Below are 19199 nucleotides of genomic sequence, written 5' to 3'. Positions count from 1 at the left end.
ACAGTTTTGAACATATACAGAATGTCCAAGTCTTCATCTAAATATCTTCATCCCTTCCAACAAGTAAACCCATCTGTTTTGTAAAGCTCATATTTTTGTACAACTATTTTGTACAACTATATAATGAGAACCTTCAATTCATCAATTAGAACCAATTTTCTTTGGAACCCAGCATTTTTTCTGGCTTGATTAACCAAGGTTTTTTGGGGGAGTGACATAAGAATTAACTCTGAGCAACTATTCTACTTTATGTAATATGGAAACAAACACTGAAAATTCCAGTTAACATCACTACTATTCGTACTACAATAGCACTTTGAGGCTTCAACTGAGATTAGAGCCCCCCACCTAGTTTTAGATGCCATTCATATACAAGACCAGTCCTTCCCCCAAACGTAAATAGACAAGACAGACAAAGAAAGTATTATCCCCATTTTATATTGGGAACAGAGGAATATAGACATTATTGGCTTGCCCAAAGTCACATCAGAAATCTGTGGCAGAGCTAGAAATAAACCCAAATTTTCTGAAATTTAACCACTACACCATCTTTCTTTTCCAACTGTAGGAAGCAATCATAATCTTTATTAAACTGCCAAATCATGTACAGACTAGAACATCTCCCCACCCTCCAAAAAGAGAGCTAAGTAAAATTCCAAGGAAGTGCAAAAGTAAAAATAATCAATTAAATTAACAGAATACCTTTTATTTTTATTGAGGTAGTACTTAGAGGCACCAATCAGGAATGCTGCCCCATTGTCCTAAGTGTTTTAGAAAAGAATATGAAGATAACACCCTTGCTCTGAATATCTTACAATAAATAAACTAAGATGAAAAACTGATGAATAGGAAAACACCACATATATAACCCAAGCTGGGCCCTCAAATGAACTAGTACAGCTCATAATGCTCCACAACGTTTTAGTCAGAGCACCACGTGTATGAACAGGGATGATCCCAAAGCTATAATTTAGAATACCTTTTACAAAAGTTGCAGGTGAAAACAGTACCAAACACATTATATTACCTATCTGTAATACAAGTATTATGGCTTAACTCAATTCCAAATCACAGCTACAAAGAAAGTGTTTGCAGGCTTGTTTCTGCCTTTTATAGGAGTACTGCTTAATATATATTATAATATATACTAGGGCTAGGTAGCTCTTTTGTTACTGTCTGTGTAGACTGCGCATTATGGACAACACACAGTGGAAATTGTGTCCAGATAAACAAGACAATGACAATCAGGTATTTTTAGGGCTTCTGTTTTTCAGGTTCATTATTTTTTGGGAAGGAAGGTTATCTTTAGCAATATGAGTTTTACGTAGCTCTCCAAAAACTGGAGTTTTACCAGGGTGCACTCTTTGTATATATTGTAATGAGTAATTTTTGTAATGTTCCCTAGTGCACTTTAACATAGCTGATTCAAACAGCATTATGTTAGGCCTGGTCTACACTGCTGCGGATTTCAGCAGCAGTCTACGGGAGATACGCAAGCTGTGTACAGTAACTTGCGAATCTCCCGTGACTTCCTAACATCTACATATCGCAGCGTCTCCATTGAGCTGCACCCGACAGGAAATGCCCTCCCGTTGATCTAGCACTACGCTTCTTGCTGGGGTGGATTTATGGAGTCGACTTCTGGGTTCGATTGAGCGAGTCTTCACTGCCGCTCAATCAAACCCACAAAATTAATCCTGCACTGCAGTGTAGACGTAGCCTTAAAGTACACTAAGGAACTTTAGTGTAGACCAACAGGTTCTAATTAATGCTCAACATGCCAAGCAACAGTCTGTATTATTGCTTCATGTATACAAGCCCTTAGATATAAGTAATCAATTCTAGTGTTTTTCTTCTGTTTATTGGGTGTAACAGATTTCTGTATCAAGGTGTTTTAATGTGTTTATTGATTGAAACCGAAAATCAGACACTCTAGGTAACTTGTAACATATCATACCCATGGGTATATGATACCAAATTAATTTTTATTAAATTCAATACATACCTGGATTTTGATCTTGACCGAGAGTGCGATTCAGAATGTTTGGAAGCCCTTGATGGACTACGAGATCCTGACCTGCTCTCCGATTTTACACGAGCAGGACTCCCAGCAGGAGATTTTGACTGGGAGCGAGACTCCTAACAAAAAAGATAGTATTACAAATGGTACTGGTCACATAAATGCCTAACTCCTAACATTTAAAGTACCGTAATTATATTATTTTGATTGCTCCTGAAAGACAAATGGTTAGGCAATACCCTCCAGAACAAATTTCAGTTTGTTAACCCACTGTTAATACTGTATGCTCTCCTCAAATAATTCCCTACTTGAACCAGATCACCAATTCTCTATTAACTAAGTAATCATGCAAATTCATCTACAACTTGATCATACAGACACTGGAACATAAACCATACATTTACTTAACCTAGGACCCATTCATTCTTCCAGATTCTTTTAATTCTACTTCACTCTTGCTTTCTACTTTTCTTCATTCTTCATTGATTTTTTCATTTTTCATACTTCGTGTATTCTTCCCCAATTCAAATAATTCATTATAGCCTTAAAAAAACATTCAAGTGCTTCTATCTGACCAATCTTCTGTTCAATTTTTTCCCCCATTCAATTTTAATTTTCTGATCTTTAATACTTTTCATTAGCCTTCTTTTATCTTGATTTATCTTCCACATTCTTGGAAAAAACTCTTCAATTTCTTCACGAACATTAACCTTAATGGAAAAAGAACATTTAGTATATTTAAGCACTAGGGATTACAAAACTCTGCTGGAGTTCAGAATATTATCTATCAAATGGGAAAAGCCAGCAGGTAAAGTGCAAGTAACTATTTTATAAAAACAATTTTTTTTAAAAAAAATCTTTAAAATTGTATTATTTCTAGGTTCTGACAATGAGTTTACTGATTCTCTAAATGTTTCAAAGCTGCCCTCCTCCCCTTTCAGATTGTATAATTATTCTTAATTTTTTAGAATTTCTACAAGATACACAAACGTACTAAAAACTAATTTGCACAAATATATTAAGATGTTCTGCTATAAAATGTGGATTTCCCCCCCTAAATATTAAATTTGCGCTTTGATATTAAATATCCAAAAATGCTAGTCTTGTAATAAGCTTTAATTAAGCCATTTTTAGTTCAACAGAACGGTTAAAGCAAAGCTTCTCAGTCCAAAAAGTAGATCTATCTGCACATACTTGTGCACATATAATACATGCACACAGACACAGAGGGCCCAAACTAAATCTAGAGTTAGTAATTCTCTAATAATTTTCTTTTCTTCCTCATTATCATCCTATTTTCCTCGAGGGTTAAAGTCGCATTTAAAATAAAAATGTGCATTATAGTACAAAGCAGCCCAAGAAAGGCCATTTTTACTTGCATGAACATGCACACAAGAAAAATAACCAGGAAAACAAGCAAAACAGCAGGCTCGGATTTTTTTCCCCCTAAAATACTTTTTCCAGGAGTTTGGCCATATGTGGCTTAAATTTGCTTTAAGTAATTGTAAATGTTTAGATATGGACAAGTATTAAATATGCATAAATACATTTAAATTATGAAAGCATATCAAGCTTTCCCACACCTTGTAAATTCTTTTACGTTTCTTTTGTTACATTCTGTTCTGGTTTCACTGTATCTTTCACTACCTGTTAAAAACAGTCTGTCTCATTCTGTTTTACCAATTGTATTTCTTAATCTGCTAATTTTATGGCCTTTTTCCAAATCCATCGCTCATTCCGCAGTTAATATGGTCAGTTTCCTTAGTGCCTATCCTCCTTTAAAATCAGAGTTGCCATATCATTAATTTTTTACAAATACTAAAACGACTAGATGAGTAGAAATAGAAGTTGAAATCATCTCCTGAGCCTCATATTACGTAAAGCAGTACCGGAGCAAACTTCCCCAATGTACCGCCACAAGAATTCAAGAGAAAGGGAGAGCTACATGCAGATTGCTACTTATTTAGAAGAAAAGGCCAAATTCTATATTTAATTATGACCTGTGGGTCACAGTATAAATTCAGGACTACATACTCCCCATAATATGCAAAAGAATGCCTTCTGATACTGATGGAAGGCTTCCTCAGAGATGAAGGGAAGAAGGTAACTTTATGCATTAACATAACTTTATTCTATTCCATGAATTATTCTGACATCCAGAGCTCACTCATAAAACATGCTCCCTTTCAGGCCCACTATTTCTGTCTTTTCTTTCTTTCTCATCCTCCTTACTCTATTTCTCGGCCCCTTCATTGTCTTTGAGAGCCTCCTCTATTCTTTCCTCTATACTTTATAACCTGCAGCAATTCCCAATTCCTTCATTCCCACTGCCTTCCTCATTAAAAGTGATCAGCAATTAAAGTTAATGTCACAGAAGTGTCCTCACTGAGCTTTAGAATTGACATAAACTAAAAAGGGAAAGTCACTTTCTGGGTCACTGTTTCAGGCCATCTGCAAACTCAGGAAATATCACTGCATTAACTACACTGTTCACCTTTGGAGATTTTCTCGACAGCCATGATGGTTAGAAACTTATTTTATTACAAAATAAAAGCAGATTCTGCACAATCTGGGTGTGCCCTGTGGGTCACAAATTTTTTCTTGGGGGCCTCATGTGGCCCACAGGTTATATGTTGGTCATCTCTGGTATAAGAGGTTATATCTTAGGGGCCAGATGTGGCCCACAGGCTATATGCTTGACACTGCTGGTATAAGAGGTTCAGTATCCTTGTCCATTCATACCTAAAAACGCTTCTGACACTGCCAACATGTTTTCCAATTAGTGCCATATTGACATGAATGTGTGTCTGCCAGATATTTGAAAGGAAACACCAACTAATTTCATATAGGTCAAACTATCATCCATTTGTTTTATTTTTAAATTATTTGTGTGCAGCTAGAAGAGTTTAAACTCACAGGACTGTTCAACTGTTCCAATTTTCAAGTGGCATGGGCCCTTAAAAAGTTTCAAACCTCTTCAAACTCTCAACAACTGGAGATACAAATTGCAGCTGAGATGACAACTAATATATGTCAGCAGTTGCATACCATATGTCAATGCCAGGCATTCACAGTCAGTCTTCTGATGTAATACAGAACATTACTCTCACAGAACTTCAAATAAGGTATTTAGGGAATTTGTTTAATGGTTTTATGGAACAGTTTAAGGAGCTAAGGAAGACACTGCAAAACAGCTAAAAAGATTTTTCCCTACCTGTGATCTTTTGCTCAACTAAAACAGGTTTGCAACCCCTGGGAACTCACATAGTATGGGATGAAGTCTTTTGTTGGGAAGATTTTTTTCTAGAGACCTCTCCATCACCTACCTTCTTTCCCCAACCCCTTCTCTCCCCTCCAAAAAACCAGTATGGCATCTTTAAAGTTTTATCTTATACCACACAAATAGAGCAGACCAGGTAGTTTCGTACACAAGCATTTTATGGGCTGGATATATAAACCACAAGCCTCATATGTTATGTGGTGTCCTATAATACATGTCCCTGGGAAGTAAGATTTTTCCTCAGTGCATAATTTTTAATGGATGGGGAAAAAATTTCCCATGATAATTTTAATTTTTTTTATGCAGTCACTGGGTCACAAAAATTATTTAAAAAGCACACCAAAAATAAGGCTTGTCTACACTAGAGCAATCAGTTATTGCTCTTCAACTTCATCTTCGTACAGCAATGACAGAAACACCAACAGTCGAGTCCCCATTAGCGTCCCTAAATTGGTTTAAGTTTTGCCCCTGCATCCACATTCATCATCATGGCAAATCCGAAATGAATGTGGCCTTCTTGCAGACCACTTGCAAAAACCACTTGCACTGATTTGAATTCACATTAAGGTTGCCCTAAAATAAAGATGTGGACTGTTATCTTTGACTGCTCTCTAAGCCAACACATATCCTTACTCACCAACTAAGAGCCACCTTTCTGCCTTCCTCATCCTATCAGTATATCCTGATCCATATAAATGCCCCACAGGCCCTCCCCTCCTGTTCTGAAGGTCCTCAATTCGTGACAGACCACCAGTCAAGGCTGTATTTCTTAAACCCCATGATCTCATCTCACTGCCACTACACATTTGGACAGAACACCTACAGTAGCGCCTCCCCTTCTATCATGCTACTCAGACAGCGAGCCATTAATGGTTCAGTAGTCGATACTCTTGTTCTAACAAACTATAGGTAGTTGTTCAGAGTGAATACTTCAGATAGCAATCCACAGATAATTCGCCTGCTTGACCTGGAGCAGGAAGAGCAGCTCTTAGCTGTGCTCCTTCTAACACCTAAGGTACCAGATTCTTCCCCCTACTCCAAAGCTAACAGAATACCCTGTGGCAGTCCTAGATTATGGCTGACATTCTCACTCTGATGAACCACAAGTAAAAAAATGAGATAGTCAGAGCAGAGGGCATTACTGGAGGTGAATGGACAAGCTATAGAATACAGTTTCAGCCATGGATCCATAGGTGTTTCACCAGATGAGGACATGCAGAACCAGGAGGCAATTTTTAAAGGGTACAGCAAGGCTCTTCAGGGAAGAGAGAAAACCAGAGGTAGAGAGAAGGAACAAGAAGGGCAGAGAAAGAGGACACTCACAATCAACAAACTGAGGACAATTCACTGGCTGAGACTATAGTAAACTCTGACAGGCATCAGCTGATGGGCCCAACTATGCCAGTATGTTGGGTCTACATTTATAAACCCCATTGTTCAACCCATTGTGTACCTATGAATTTCAGATATAAGCTATGCTGACTGTTGCCATCCCAATAATCCATATTACTTTCTCCAGTACAGATAAGGCTTTAAAGCAAGCTTTCAAAGTAGTTACACTATTCCACTGAATCTTTGGCAGGATTTTTGAAAAATGCTCTTTCAAATTTCCTGTGGTGGGGAAGAGAATGAGAAGGAAAAAGGGGCAAAAAAAATCTTGGGGGAGGGGGTATTTATGCCACCTCTCAATGACCACCTGAACATCTCCAAAGTGTCAGAATGAGCTTGTCAAATGAACATCAATGGACCCCATTTTTTAGATAAGACATTAAAAAGATAAAGTAGGGCATACCAGTATGTGCATGAAGAGTAGAACAGGGAAGGAAAAACAATTAAATGGAATTTCACTGTAGATGTGTGTCTCATAAGCTTCCCCACCCATACCAAATAGCGGTATGCTTGCCTTGGTTAAAAAGAAAACATACAGATTACATGTAGATCAAATAAACTCAGCCTCAGACTTCTATGTAGTCAACAATGACTTGTAAGAGTTGCATACACATGAGGGTTTAAATTTGGTGAAAAATCATCTGAATTCTACTTTCACCACCACATGCACATTGAAAACACCCATGTGAGCAAGTCTAATCTAAGCTACTATTCTCAAAGTCCTTTCCTAGCATCAGAAATAGCAAAGTAAGATTGACAGATCTGATCATATATAATGGTATTCTTACTTAGCCAGGAAAGAGGAATACCATAAGCTGGGGCAGTATGAGCCTTTATTGTTGATGGGGAGTAGCAGCATGCTCAGCCCTAAAAGAGAGACAGGGATAAGCACAAGGATGTAGCTTGCATCACTTGCTGGATATCACCCCAGGTCAACAGAAGGAGAAAGATCAATGGTCAGTAGAAGGACTGTCCTATATATGGCCTCGGGAATTTCACAAGATCTTTCCCCCAAGGCAGGCAGACAGACGAAAAGGAATCACTAGCAAAATAAAGAGAGATTGAAAAGATAAATACCACACTTTAAAAGGAAAAAAAAATAAAAAGGGGGTGATCAGAAAAAGATTTAGGGAAGTTTTTGATAGCAGCCTATATCTGTAGGATAAAACATCAACAGGGTAACATCAGTCATTCACCAGATGAGTCATCTCTTCCCTTCAGTTATTTACTCAGTGATCAATTGCAATATTTTGAAGGCCACAGAATATGGCCAATTTTGCTCTAAATGGAGAAACAGATCTTTATGGCTATTTTTTTCTTTTCTACATACATGGGAGCAAGATGAACTGCTGCTAAAAAAGGTAATTTGCCAACTATACTGTCCAACAGAAAATTACTGATAAACATATTCAACTCACAATGTTAATGAATTATATGCTTATCAATAGAAAACCCCAGTGTTCATAAAATTAACTGTAGAAAAAACGTCCTTGAAAGTACTCATTTTCTGTTATATCAAAAAGAAATTCTGAGCTCTACTTTGGGTTTATTTAGGGGAGTATTTTTGAGGAAGGATTGTTTTTGAGTACTCCTCTATCAGGTAGGGAAGACAGGAACAAATCTCATTTTTGGAAACATCATAGTCCTGCCGGCAACCATGGCCTTGGATAGTAGTCCAGCAGGAACTACCAGCATCACACAATAACAAAGATGAAAAGCCAAAGAGAACAAACAGGACAAGAATATTCAGACTCCTAATTAACAAATAAAAGTTATCCTCCTTTTTCATACTCAGACTCAAACTCAGACCATTGAATTATCAGAGCATTTCCCAAAGTAGTGTGGGACTACCATGTGTAAAAATTGCCACTGCTATTTCCAATAATAGCTACAAAGGAGTATGAAAAATGTCCACACTGTTGTCCTCAAATTCTTGTTCTGGAATGTCTGGTCTCTACTGAGGCAGCAAAATGCCCTTGTAGAATGATTTCTGACCTCAACCAAAGGTTATTGATACAGCCTTCTCTAAAATTATTTCTGAGCCAATGAGAGGACCAAAAAGAGAACAGATTGTCAAATTTCCTTAACTCTAGAATATATTTTTAAGATACACCTGCAAGGTCCTCTTTTCAAACCAATACTCCTTTCACAATTTCTCTGATCCAGCAAAGCACTTAGGCATATAAGTAATCACACTGACTTCAATGAGACTGCTCATGTGCTTAAAAGCTACATACACGCAAGCACTTTATTGGATTGGAACTAATATTAGGGTTTGTATAAAGCAGGAAGAGATCTCAATTAAAATTAAAAGGACTGACAAATTTAGGAAGATGAGAAAAGATTTGAGTACTACTTTGTCCTGGTGAAATACTGAAGAGCAATTCCTACCAGATATGGCCTACCATTCCTTGACTAGCAAGATAAACAGCTGCTGAAAACACCATTTTTAAAGGAAAAGAAAAAACAAAACCTTTGAGGTTAGAAAGGGACATCAATCAAAGGATTAGGAATTAGACTGAGATCCTGAAGTAGAAAGGAAGACTGTAGTGAAGAGCAGTGTTTCTCAATCAGGAGTATTCACACCCCTGAGGGTATACAGAGGTCTTCCAAGGGGTACTCAACTCATCTAGATCAGTGTTTCTCAACCTTGGGGTTTCAACACCCAGGCGAGGGTTTGAGGGATGGGGGAGGAGGGAGCACAAATGCAGTGACAGCATTAGGGGGTGGCAAGCAGGGCAACTGCCTGGGGCCCTACAAAGCTAAATTACAGGCTTCAGCCTCAGGCACAGGAGCAGGGCTCTGGATTCAGCCCTGCTGCCTGGGGCTCTGGCTTCAGCCAAGGCTCACAAGTGAAAAATAGGCTCAAATATCACTCTGAAATGTATAATATTTATATTCCAATTGATTTACTTTATAATTATATGGTTAAGTATGCAATTTTACAGTAATGATGTGTTGTGACACTTTTGTATTTTATGTCTGATTTTGTAAGCAAGTAGTTTTTCAGTGTGGTGAAACTTGGGTTATGCAAGACAAATCAGATTTGTGAATGGGATACAGCAGTTTGGAAAGCTTGAGAAACACTGGTTTAGAATATAGTTTGTCCACTGCTTTGGAAAACCTCAGTATGAAGCTACATGGAATCTCCATCTTTAGAGGTTTTTTAAGCTGCGGCTTGACAAAACCCTCACTGGGATTATGTAGCTCAGGTTAGTCCTGCTCTGAGCAGGGGGTTGGACTAAATGACTTCCTGAGGTCCCTTCCAACTTTATGATTTTATACATCGCCAGATGCAGAATACATGTTGCTAATGATAACTAGCTGAACATAAAGAGAACAAAGACTCAACCCCTTATTTAAGTTCCCTGTAATTTAGTAAGAATTTGTGCAAATTTTGCATAGGAGGTGAATAAGTCAATATCTTCACCCTGAAAACACCCAGAGGCAACAGGGGGAATATGTAAAAAAATATAGCACTACAGTCTTCTCACACATAATATATAAAACCATTCTTTTAGACATAGATAACTGGGATTCTAGTGAAGTATTGTTCCCTTGAAACAGGGAACACACCCCTGACATGAGGGAAGGCAAACAATCTTACATTCAGTTTGGTGAACCAAAGGTCACAAAGCCAAACTGGAGCTACCAGAATTAAAATAGTTATTTCTTGAGCCATCTTAAGTACATGAATTAAGTATAAGGGGAAAAGGGAACTATAAACCACTCTTGACAATCAGGAATCCCCTGGAATCTGGAAAAGGAAGACTTCATCTTAGTATGCTATTAGCAACCACCATATTCACTTGGGAAGGTCTTAATGTTGTTTGCCACATCATCGAGCACCTTAATTGAAAAGGTGACGATACTTAATCTTTGATAAAAGCTTCCTTTATATATTTATCAAAAATATCAGGTGTTAAATAGTTTTAGTCAGTCTGACTAAAAATCCTTTTCCTTTTCAAAATTGGTCAACTTTCACCATTTTTGATCTATTGGGGTCACCATTTCACTAGTTCCCCAATCCGTGTATCCAGCATAGAGGTCTTTTGTCATTTTTAATGTAAAAAGAACAAAAAGGATTTAAGAAAAAAAACAAACCAATACTTTCCTAGTCCTCCTTATACATCATATAGAAAACAGGCACATGCCCTTTTTTCCTCTTAACAGATCACCTTTGAGAGAGACATCAACTTGGAATCTACTCAACTTCAACAAAATAATTTTAAATAGTTTTAATTACTATAATTTCCAAGTGATGGAAATTATTTCCCTAATAATTTTATTAAGGTTTACCATGACAGTTTTTCTACAAGCACTCTTTTATTTGTTCAACAGCCACTTGGCACTTCCTTATATTCTATACCCTAACAATACAGTTATAAGCATTGGCCAACATGCTTGCAACAGATTCAGGCTCGGGAAACACCTTCCCATTATGGCATGTCTCCAGAAGGCTAAAGAAAGCTCTGACAAAGAACATCTAGAAAATCTTACTTTTTATGCACTATTAAAAAAAGAAGCACTATCACTGCTGGTTATTGGACCTTAGCTAAAATCAGCTGAAGCAGTTTACGACTCTACTATACTTTCTTATCTCACTTTGCCATATTTTTCCCTAGCTACTAGACTGATTAAACTTTTCTAACTTATTATTTATTGCACCTAGTGCCCAATTAACCACGTTTTCTTTATTCCTATTTCTTAGCTCAAATGTTCAATAAGATAAGAACAGTAGTATTTCCAGGGCCACTACAAGTTTTAACACAAACACGTCTTTCTCAGAATCTTATTATTTCTGGCTGCATGCTTCAGACATCACTTACATTAAAATTCAAACAATTTAATACCATCCATTTGCTTAGGTCTAACATGAGCTTATAATCCTAAACCAAGACTTCCCAATTTTCTGGCTTTGCAAATCACATTTATCTTTACTGTATGTGTTTCTGGCCTATCATGTAGCTGGGTAAGAAACCGCCACAAACAAAGTCTTACTGATTATACAGGGGAAGAAGCAGTGAAGCGGACTATGCATAGAATGCTGTCAAATGAACAAAGTACAACCGACAAAGCTGGAGAATTATTTTTCTAACCTTTCAGATACAGTAAACATGTTATTTGCAGCAATAGTGCATGAAGTAATTTCAGAGAGAAGTGTGATTTTTAAATTGAAAGTCTCATTTTAAATTGTATGGTTTACACACAGTTGCGCAATTCTTAAAATAGTCTGCAACAGCTTTTTAAAGTAGGATATCCTAGCTAAGCTTTCATGACATCCACTACAGTGGCAATTCAGTTCAATTTATATTATTTTAGAACACAATAAAAAAATTCAGAAATGCATGTATCAAGGACACATGATGATTAAGATATGGCTGGTTGAACTGAAATAGTGCACACCACATACATAACTAAGCAACACCATACTTCAATTTTATTTTAATTAACTTTAGTGTAATTGACTTTTGTTGGATTTGTTTTTGTTGGATTTTGTTGGAGAAATGTTCAACAGATGGATCTTCAAAATCATTCACAAGCAAAAACGCAAGGCACCGTTTTTTGTATATTTAAAATAATGTTTTACACAAACCAAAAGAACAGATGAAAAATAATTTTAGAGTTCTCCTAGCATAACAGGAATTAGTGTTTGTGATTGTTTTCTGTTCTGGTGTATGTGTGTATACATGAAGTAAACATATCACTAATTTTCTCTGCCACTGTATTCAGCTGCATGGAAGACCATGCAATGGAAAATACTCTGCCAGTTGCTATGCTGATTAAGAAATTCCAACATCACTGGAAATAAAGTAAACGTGCTCCCAAAAGAACTGAAGTAGGGCTACTGGCACTCTGACAGGTAAGCTTTCCCCTCTAAATAGAGGGCCAACCAAGTGCAACAGCAGTCACAGAAACCCAGCTTCAGAAATGCTTAGACCCTGCATATTGTAAAAATAAGTTATTCTCTTATATTTTAACATCTAGCAATGGAAAACACCCTGAATCTCATCAGCTTCACCACCTCCCTAACAACAACTCCTCTGTCCAGGAATCCAACATGAATCTCTCAAACCAGAGAAATTGATGGGAAGATATCTTTGAAGATACAGCAAGATACAGAAATATATAGTAAAAATTCATGGTAAACTAGTGCTCAAAGAACATAATAAACTATAAAGAATAACTGACAAACATGTTTGTTGCCCAAGTTTTTCAAACTGATATCTAAAAACGTAAGTTGCTTTTCCATTTACCCATTACTTTAATTAATCAGAAATACCACAGCTAAAAAGCCACTTTTGCCAGAACAATGCACACCAGAACTGTTTTTGTTCACCTGACCTGAGGAAGCAGCAGCCACCCCGTAACAGCAGAGTATGTGCTTGCAGCTTAGGGAATATTTTTATTTAGTACTACAAAAGTAGCATTATTTCAGTAGAGCCACTTACTGGAATACAACACTGCATTACTGTCAGAATTTCATTGCTCCTTTCATTACACTGCTGCACAGCTGCTGCCACTGGTTCATCAGAGGTCACAAAAAAAATTGTCTAAAGCAGTGGTTCCCAACCTTCTCTCTGCCATGGCACACCTTGATACCTTTAATCATTTTGAGGCACACCACCATATAATCGCCAAATGAACTCATGAATATTCATGAGCCAATCCAGAACTCAAGTAGTTTTTCAAAAAATTCCATGGTACACCTGCTCAGGCCTGACAGCAGGTGCCACGGCACACCGGTTGGGAAACACTGGTCTAAAGTTCTCTTCAAGAGTAATTCTTGAGAGGACACCAAAGATTTCCTACAATAAAACAGAGGTAAATGGAGATGGAATGAGGATAGTGACCACATGGACATGAACATTTGGTCCCATGTTTCAAACAATGACAGGCAGTTTCTAATCCCTGCCTTTGTCAGTCGCTAAAAAGTGTACAGAGGCCATTCACACGTGTAGAGAGACTGCAGCAACCATCAGAGGTGGAATGAGGCGCTCAGCCCAAAAAGGCCAGGGGCCACCACAGGCCAGCAGGTGACACCGGGGGGGGGGGGGGGGGAAGAGCAGGGGTTCAATCGGGTCATCAGCGAATTACACTGAGCAGTAGCGGAGAGACCCCAGGTGGCCTCGGGAGCCTGGCCCTGAGGCGATCCCAATGACGGGCCATCGGAAGGGAAGAGGCGGCTGGTCCCCGCGCTCCGTCTCTCCCACAGGCGGAGCCATTAACAGCCCGCCAAAGGCAGCGCAACCGGAACCGCGCTGACGCGTCGGGATCCCCTCATCGCCGCCGCTTCCCCCCCCCCCCCGGTCAACACAGCAGCGATGCCTCCCGAGCCCAGGTTCCGGGGAGAGGAGCTTGAGAGGTGCGACCCCGAAGAGCTGGGAGCTCGGGGCCCGAGAGGAGAAGGGGGTCTCCGGCCAAGCTCAGCCGGTGACTGGACCCCAGCCGGGTCGAAAGGGAGGTAAGGCAGGCAGCGGGGCTCATCGCCCGCCCCCAAGGGAGCGGGTCAAGGCTGGGCGCCCGCACCCCAGCGAAGGAAGCGAGGCTAAGCGGCGGGGACTGAGGCAGGAGGGAGGGGGAAGGGCAGCCAGAAGCGAGCTGCAGAGAGCGGGCAGCCCAGCGCCGAGCCCGCCGGGGGGGGGGGGGGGGAGGGGAGTGAGCGGGAGGCATCCGTGGCCCAGCGCCGCCCGCGGAGGGGAGCCATTTTAGGGAGAAGCTGCCGCACCTCCGTGCCCGAGCGGAAAGGAGCGCCCCCCCCGCAGGACCGGGCCGCCTGCCCCTGCACGGCCCGGGCGGGCTCGCTACTCACCCTCCCCTCGAAGTTATTCTCCTCTACGTCGCTCATGGTTGCTGCGCTCAGAGAACGCGGACGCGAGTCCCGGGCAGCGGCCGGCCTCCCTCCTGCCGTCCTTCCTTCCTTCCTTCCTTCCTCCCCGGCGGAGCCTCGGGACCCAACCTACAGGCAGCGGCGGCAGTGCAAAATGGCGCCTCTGCCTGGTCTGCGCCCGACACCGCGCGGGGGGCGGGGCCGCCCCGCCAGTCACAAAGGAGGCGCCGCCGCCGGGACGAGGCGGGGTGTGGGACGCACGCGGCCGCCGTTGCGGGGGGCGGGGGAGAAGGCGCGCTCGGGACGCCGGCTCCGTCCGTGGCTTTCGTCGAACGCGATCCCGCCCGCACTGGGACACGTGAAGGCGGGGACCGCACCACTGTCCTCGTTTACTCTCGCCCCTCGGGGGGACACCACCCCCCAGCACGCACCCGCACCCCCCACAGTGTGTACCAGCCCCCTCCAACGCACAAGGGAATTGTACGGTCCACACACACAAGACGCACCGCTGTGTATGCCTTCCCCCCAACACACACAGTGGTGTGCGTGAGCCCCGACACGCAACATATACTAGTGTGGGCAGGAGGATTCCCCCCCCACACACACACACACCACAAAATATATAGGAGGTCCCCCACATCATTGTATACAAGTACAACCCCCCTATTTACACACGCACACAACACACTGCTGTGTATGAACCCTCTCCAAACAACACACAGCAATGTGCATGCACAACACAGGCACTGTGTACAAGCCCGCCCCCTCCCCCCCCCACACACATTGGTGTTCATGACCCTTCCCTTACAAATACAACACATACCAGTCCATATTAGCCCCCATACACACAGCAGTGTATGAGCTCACCCTAGGGCCTACACACAACACACCACTGTGTACAAGACAATGGTGTGTATGAGCGCCCCCCCAACACAACACAAACTGGTGTGTGCAAGCTGCCTACACACAACACAAAATGTGTGTATGAGCCCCTCATCAGTGTATACAACCCCCTTGCCTATACACACAACACACACTAGTGTGTACAAGTCCCCTCATTCACTGGTGTGAATGAGCCTCCTACAGTCTCATCACACACATCCGTATGTACAAACCCCCTCTCACATACACACATATCAGTGTGTACAAGCCCCTTCCCCCTACACACACACATCAGTGTGTATACAAGCCTCCTACCACCTATACACACAACACACTGGCAAGCCCCCCTACACACACGCCCATCACACACCGCAGTGTGTACAACCCTCCACTACACACACATCAGTATGTAAGAGTCCACTACTGTCACAGAGACACATGCTGATGTGCACAGCACTCCTCTTCCTCACAGAAATGTCCACCGTGTTTCCCTCAATACTTACATCTGTGTTAGGGTGACCACCTTTGTCGGATAGAAATAAAGGAAAACAACATGGAAAATAAAGATCAACACTTTATTTTAAGGGACATTTTAAGGAAACACTTTTTTCCTTAGCATTTTTAGTATTTTTCTCTCATCTTTAATATTTTTCTCTCAAGTGTATATTTCTACTGCCCTCAAATATACAATGCAATTATCTTAAGCTTAAATTTAATGTTTAAAATTGTACTTATCACTTTTAATAAATTTCAATTAATCTTAAAATAAAGGGTGGATGGTCACCCTAAGGAACAAATCAATTAAAAGGGATGGTCCTTTAAAATAAAGGATGGGTGGTCTTTCTAATCAGAGTGCATGAAGCTCCCCAGAGCAGGAGTGTGTATGCCCATCCCCTCCACACACATACATACTGGCATGCATGAGGTCCCACCTTATTTGCCACACACACATGTACAAAGCCCCCCACAACCACACGCACATACTAACCTGCTCAAGATCTTATCTCACTCTCTTCTCATATGCACACTGTGAGACTCAGGAGGCACAACATGGCATGCAGGAGGCCCCCTTATGCCTTCTCATCACAACTCTCAATATAGCAACACTTTCCCTGCACAGGTGCATAAATACCCATCTCACCTCGTACATATGCTCCAATACACACATCACTTATACTGTCTCCTCATCGTCTTATCAATTTATTTAAATCTCACCTCCCTCCCATGTGTTTATATAAATCTATTTAAAACTTCCTCCTCTCGTGTCGGTTGTTCCTCCTCCCTCATACGTTCTCATACAAATCCCCACATCTTCCTCTAGCACACTCACACACACTTTAAAACTGCCTTCATTCCCATTCAGACACACAAAATCCTTCAGCCTACCCTGTCACCCCTTTCCACCATACTGTATACAGACACAGTCATAAGAACATAAGAATGGCCATACTGGGTCAGACTAATCAACCATCTAGCCTAGTATCCTGAATTCTGACAGTGACCAATGCCAGGTGCTTCAGAGGGAATGAACAGAACAGGTAATCATCAAGTGATCCATCCCCTGTCAACCATTCTCATTTTCTGGCCAACAGAGGCTAGGGACATTCCAGATCATGGTTTTGCATCCCTGCCCATTCTAGCTAACAGCCATTGATAAACCTATCCTCTGTGAACCTATCTAGTTCATTTTTGAATCCTGTTATAATCTTGGCCTTCGCAACATCCTCTGGCAAAGAGTTCCACAGTCCCTTTTGCCCCTTGCACTTTTCACTCTCTCACATGCAAATCTCAACTTTGCCTTTCAGCCTTCTCTAGTGCCACATCATCTACACTTGTTTAATCACCTTCTGCACTTCCCTTCCACATCTACACATATCTTCTCAATCTCACCTTTCCCTCTCCACATAATGCTCAAAGGCACTTAAAGAGTTAATACACTAGGTCTTACTATAGCTGGAATTAGTGCTAAGTAACTGTGTCATTTTGTTATTACTGTACCAATAAAGCACTTACATCACTGTGAGAACACAGGTTGCTCTGATCCTTTCTGACATGGTGTCAAAACAGCCTGGATTTCACATTCAAAAAGAAGTAAGAACAGAGGGGAGAGAGGATAAATGTCAAGCCAAAATTCAAGGAGGAGGAAAAGGCCAAGCCCAAGTCAAAGAAAAGAAGAAAATGAAGATCCAAAGAAGAATAGTGCAGCTAACTAAAAGGCAGAATAATCCTTTGGAAGTTCAGGTAGTTTACTCTTTCCTCTAGTTAAAACCAAAAGTTAGGCCTCATTGGTGCTTTAGATTAATATATGTTTGGAGTTGAGAAAACAAAATTGTAACTCAGGAAGGAAGTTGCTGATAATGAAAGAAGTATGATGGAAGACACTTAAAGAGTTAATGTAGCTCTCACTACACCCAAAATGTTAATATAGGTCTCCTGCTGACTATTTTTGTCACTTCCAAGTAATCATTAATAAGGCACTTATTTCTTAACCACGTATTCTGTTCTGTACTCTTTGCTCTTAGCTGGCAGGTGCCCGTGAACCCAGAATACCAGCTAAAATCTATGTGCAGTATGCCAATAAGTCTCTCAGAGTTTCATGTTTTACTTTTCTGAATTAGAAATGCCCTAGTGACCTTTAGCCATTGGTAGATTGGATCTTATAGGGAATGAATGAGTTTGCCCTGGCCTGTATAGATGACATCATTCTACACAGAGAGACAAGGTGGGTGAGGTAATATCTTTTATTGGACCAACTTCTGTTGGTGAGAGAGACAAGCTTTGCAGTCACACAGAACTCTTCTTCAGGTCTGGGACAGGAACTCCCAGAATCATAGCAAAATGCAAGGTGGAACAGATTGTTTAGTATAAGTAGTTAGCACGTATTGTAAGGGACCATTCAAGGTAGACAGGCCTGTTAATACCTCTGCAGTCATAGGATGAAAGGAGGGGGTTAGTGAGTTATAGACTGTTTTAATAAGCCAGAAATCCAGAATCTCTCTTCAATCCATGATTTTTGGTGTCTAGCAGAGTAATGTAAAGAGTAATGCAAAGTAATGTCTTTTGAAAGTGTTGTGCAGGTTTCCATTCAGAATGAGGGCTGATAGGTCAGATATAAAGGTGATGTGGTATTTTTGTTTTTTATCAGTTTCCTGCATGAGTTCATTCAAGAGCATAGTTTCACTCACATAGTTGCTATTGGAGCGTTTAGTACACTGGATGAGTTATACCACATATTGTGATAGGCATGTATCTTGAAATGTATGCTGTGGGGGTGTTGATCATTGTAGCAATAGAGATATATCTGTAGGTTTTGCATTTGTTGTGCTTGCAGGGTCTGGTGTCGAACTGGTGTGTCCTGATCTGTGGGGAGCTTGTTGCTACACTGCATATCACAGTCACGTGTGGGAAGCACACCTCACCTACTTGGGAGCTATTCTTCATAAAATCCAAAAGGCTGGGCTAATAGCAAAAGCATAAGGTGGGAATGGCTGAAGTGTTGGAAATATATGGATCTACCTAAGTCAGTGAATGTAGATGCCATAAAAATAGGCCAGTCCACAAAACACAGAAAAATGCCCAGTCCTTTAGAATGCCTAATCACTTGCGGTATGTGGTTAGTGCTCAGTTTTAGCAGTAGTATTACATCTATTACAGATGTGCATAAGAAGGTAGTTTAAAAAGACCACTGACAAGAGGCCTCCCATTTCTTGGAACAGGAGGTGACTAAATATCTCATGCTAATTAATCCAGATTTTGACAAATCCTCCCTGGTGCTCACAGATGCTTGACATTGGTTT

General features: G+C 40.8%; 2 protein-coding genes across 3 annotated transcripts in view; one reads left to right on the top strand and one right to left on the bottom strand.

Moving 5' to 3' along the window:
• Positions 1-14678, bottom strand: part of TRA2A (transformer 2 alpha homolog) — a 44831-nt gene extending 30153 nt beyond the window's left edge. The window contains exons 1-2 of the mRNA XM_067562062.1: positions 14503-14678; positions 2006-2139 (exon numbers count right to left, since the gene is read on the bottom strand). Coding sequence (XP_067418163.1) covers positions 2006-2139; positions 14503-14538 — 170 coding nt within the window. The 5' untranslated portion in view covers positions 14539-14678. The remainder of the gene's footprint in view (positions 1-2005; positions 2140-14502) is intronic.
• Positions 14137-19199, top strand: part of CCDC126 (coiled-coil domain containing 126) — a 28846-nt gene continuing 23783 nt past the window's right edge. The window contains exon 1 of one of the 2 annotated variants that reach the window (XM_067562067.1): positions 14137-14154. The gene's annotated coding sequence lies outside the window, so the exon portion shown is untranslated. Of the gene's footprint in view, positions 14155-18106; positions 18125-19199 lie in introns of those variants that run through there. The other variant, XM_067562066.1, reaches the window with a different exon arrangement.

Source organism: Emydura macquarii, unplaced genomic scaffold, assembly GCF_026122565.2.
Source record: "Emydura macquarii macquarii isolate MOO-44397 ecotype Brisbane River unplaced genomic scaffold, CSIRO-AGI_Emac_v2 contig_2422, whole genome shotgun sequence".
Taxonomy (NCBI): Eukaryota; Metazoa; Chordata; order Testudines; family Chelidae; genus Emydura; species Emydura macquarii.
Note: the sequence above shows the minus strand (reverse complement) of the source record. Positions and strands in the feature narration are given on the sequence as shown.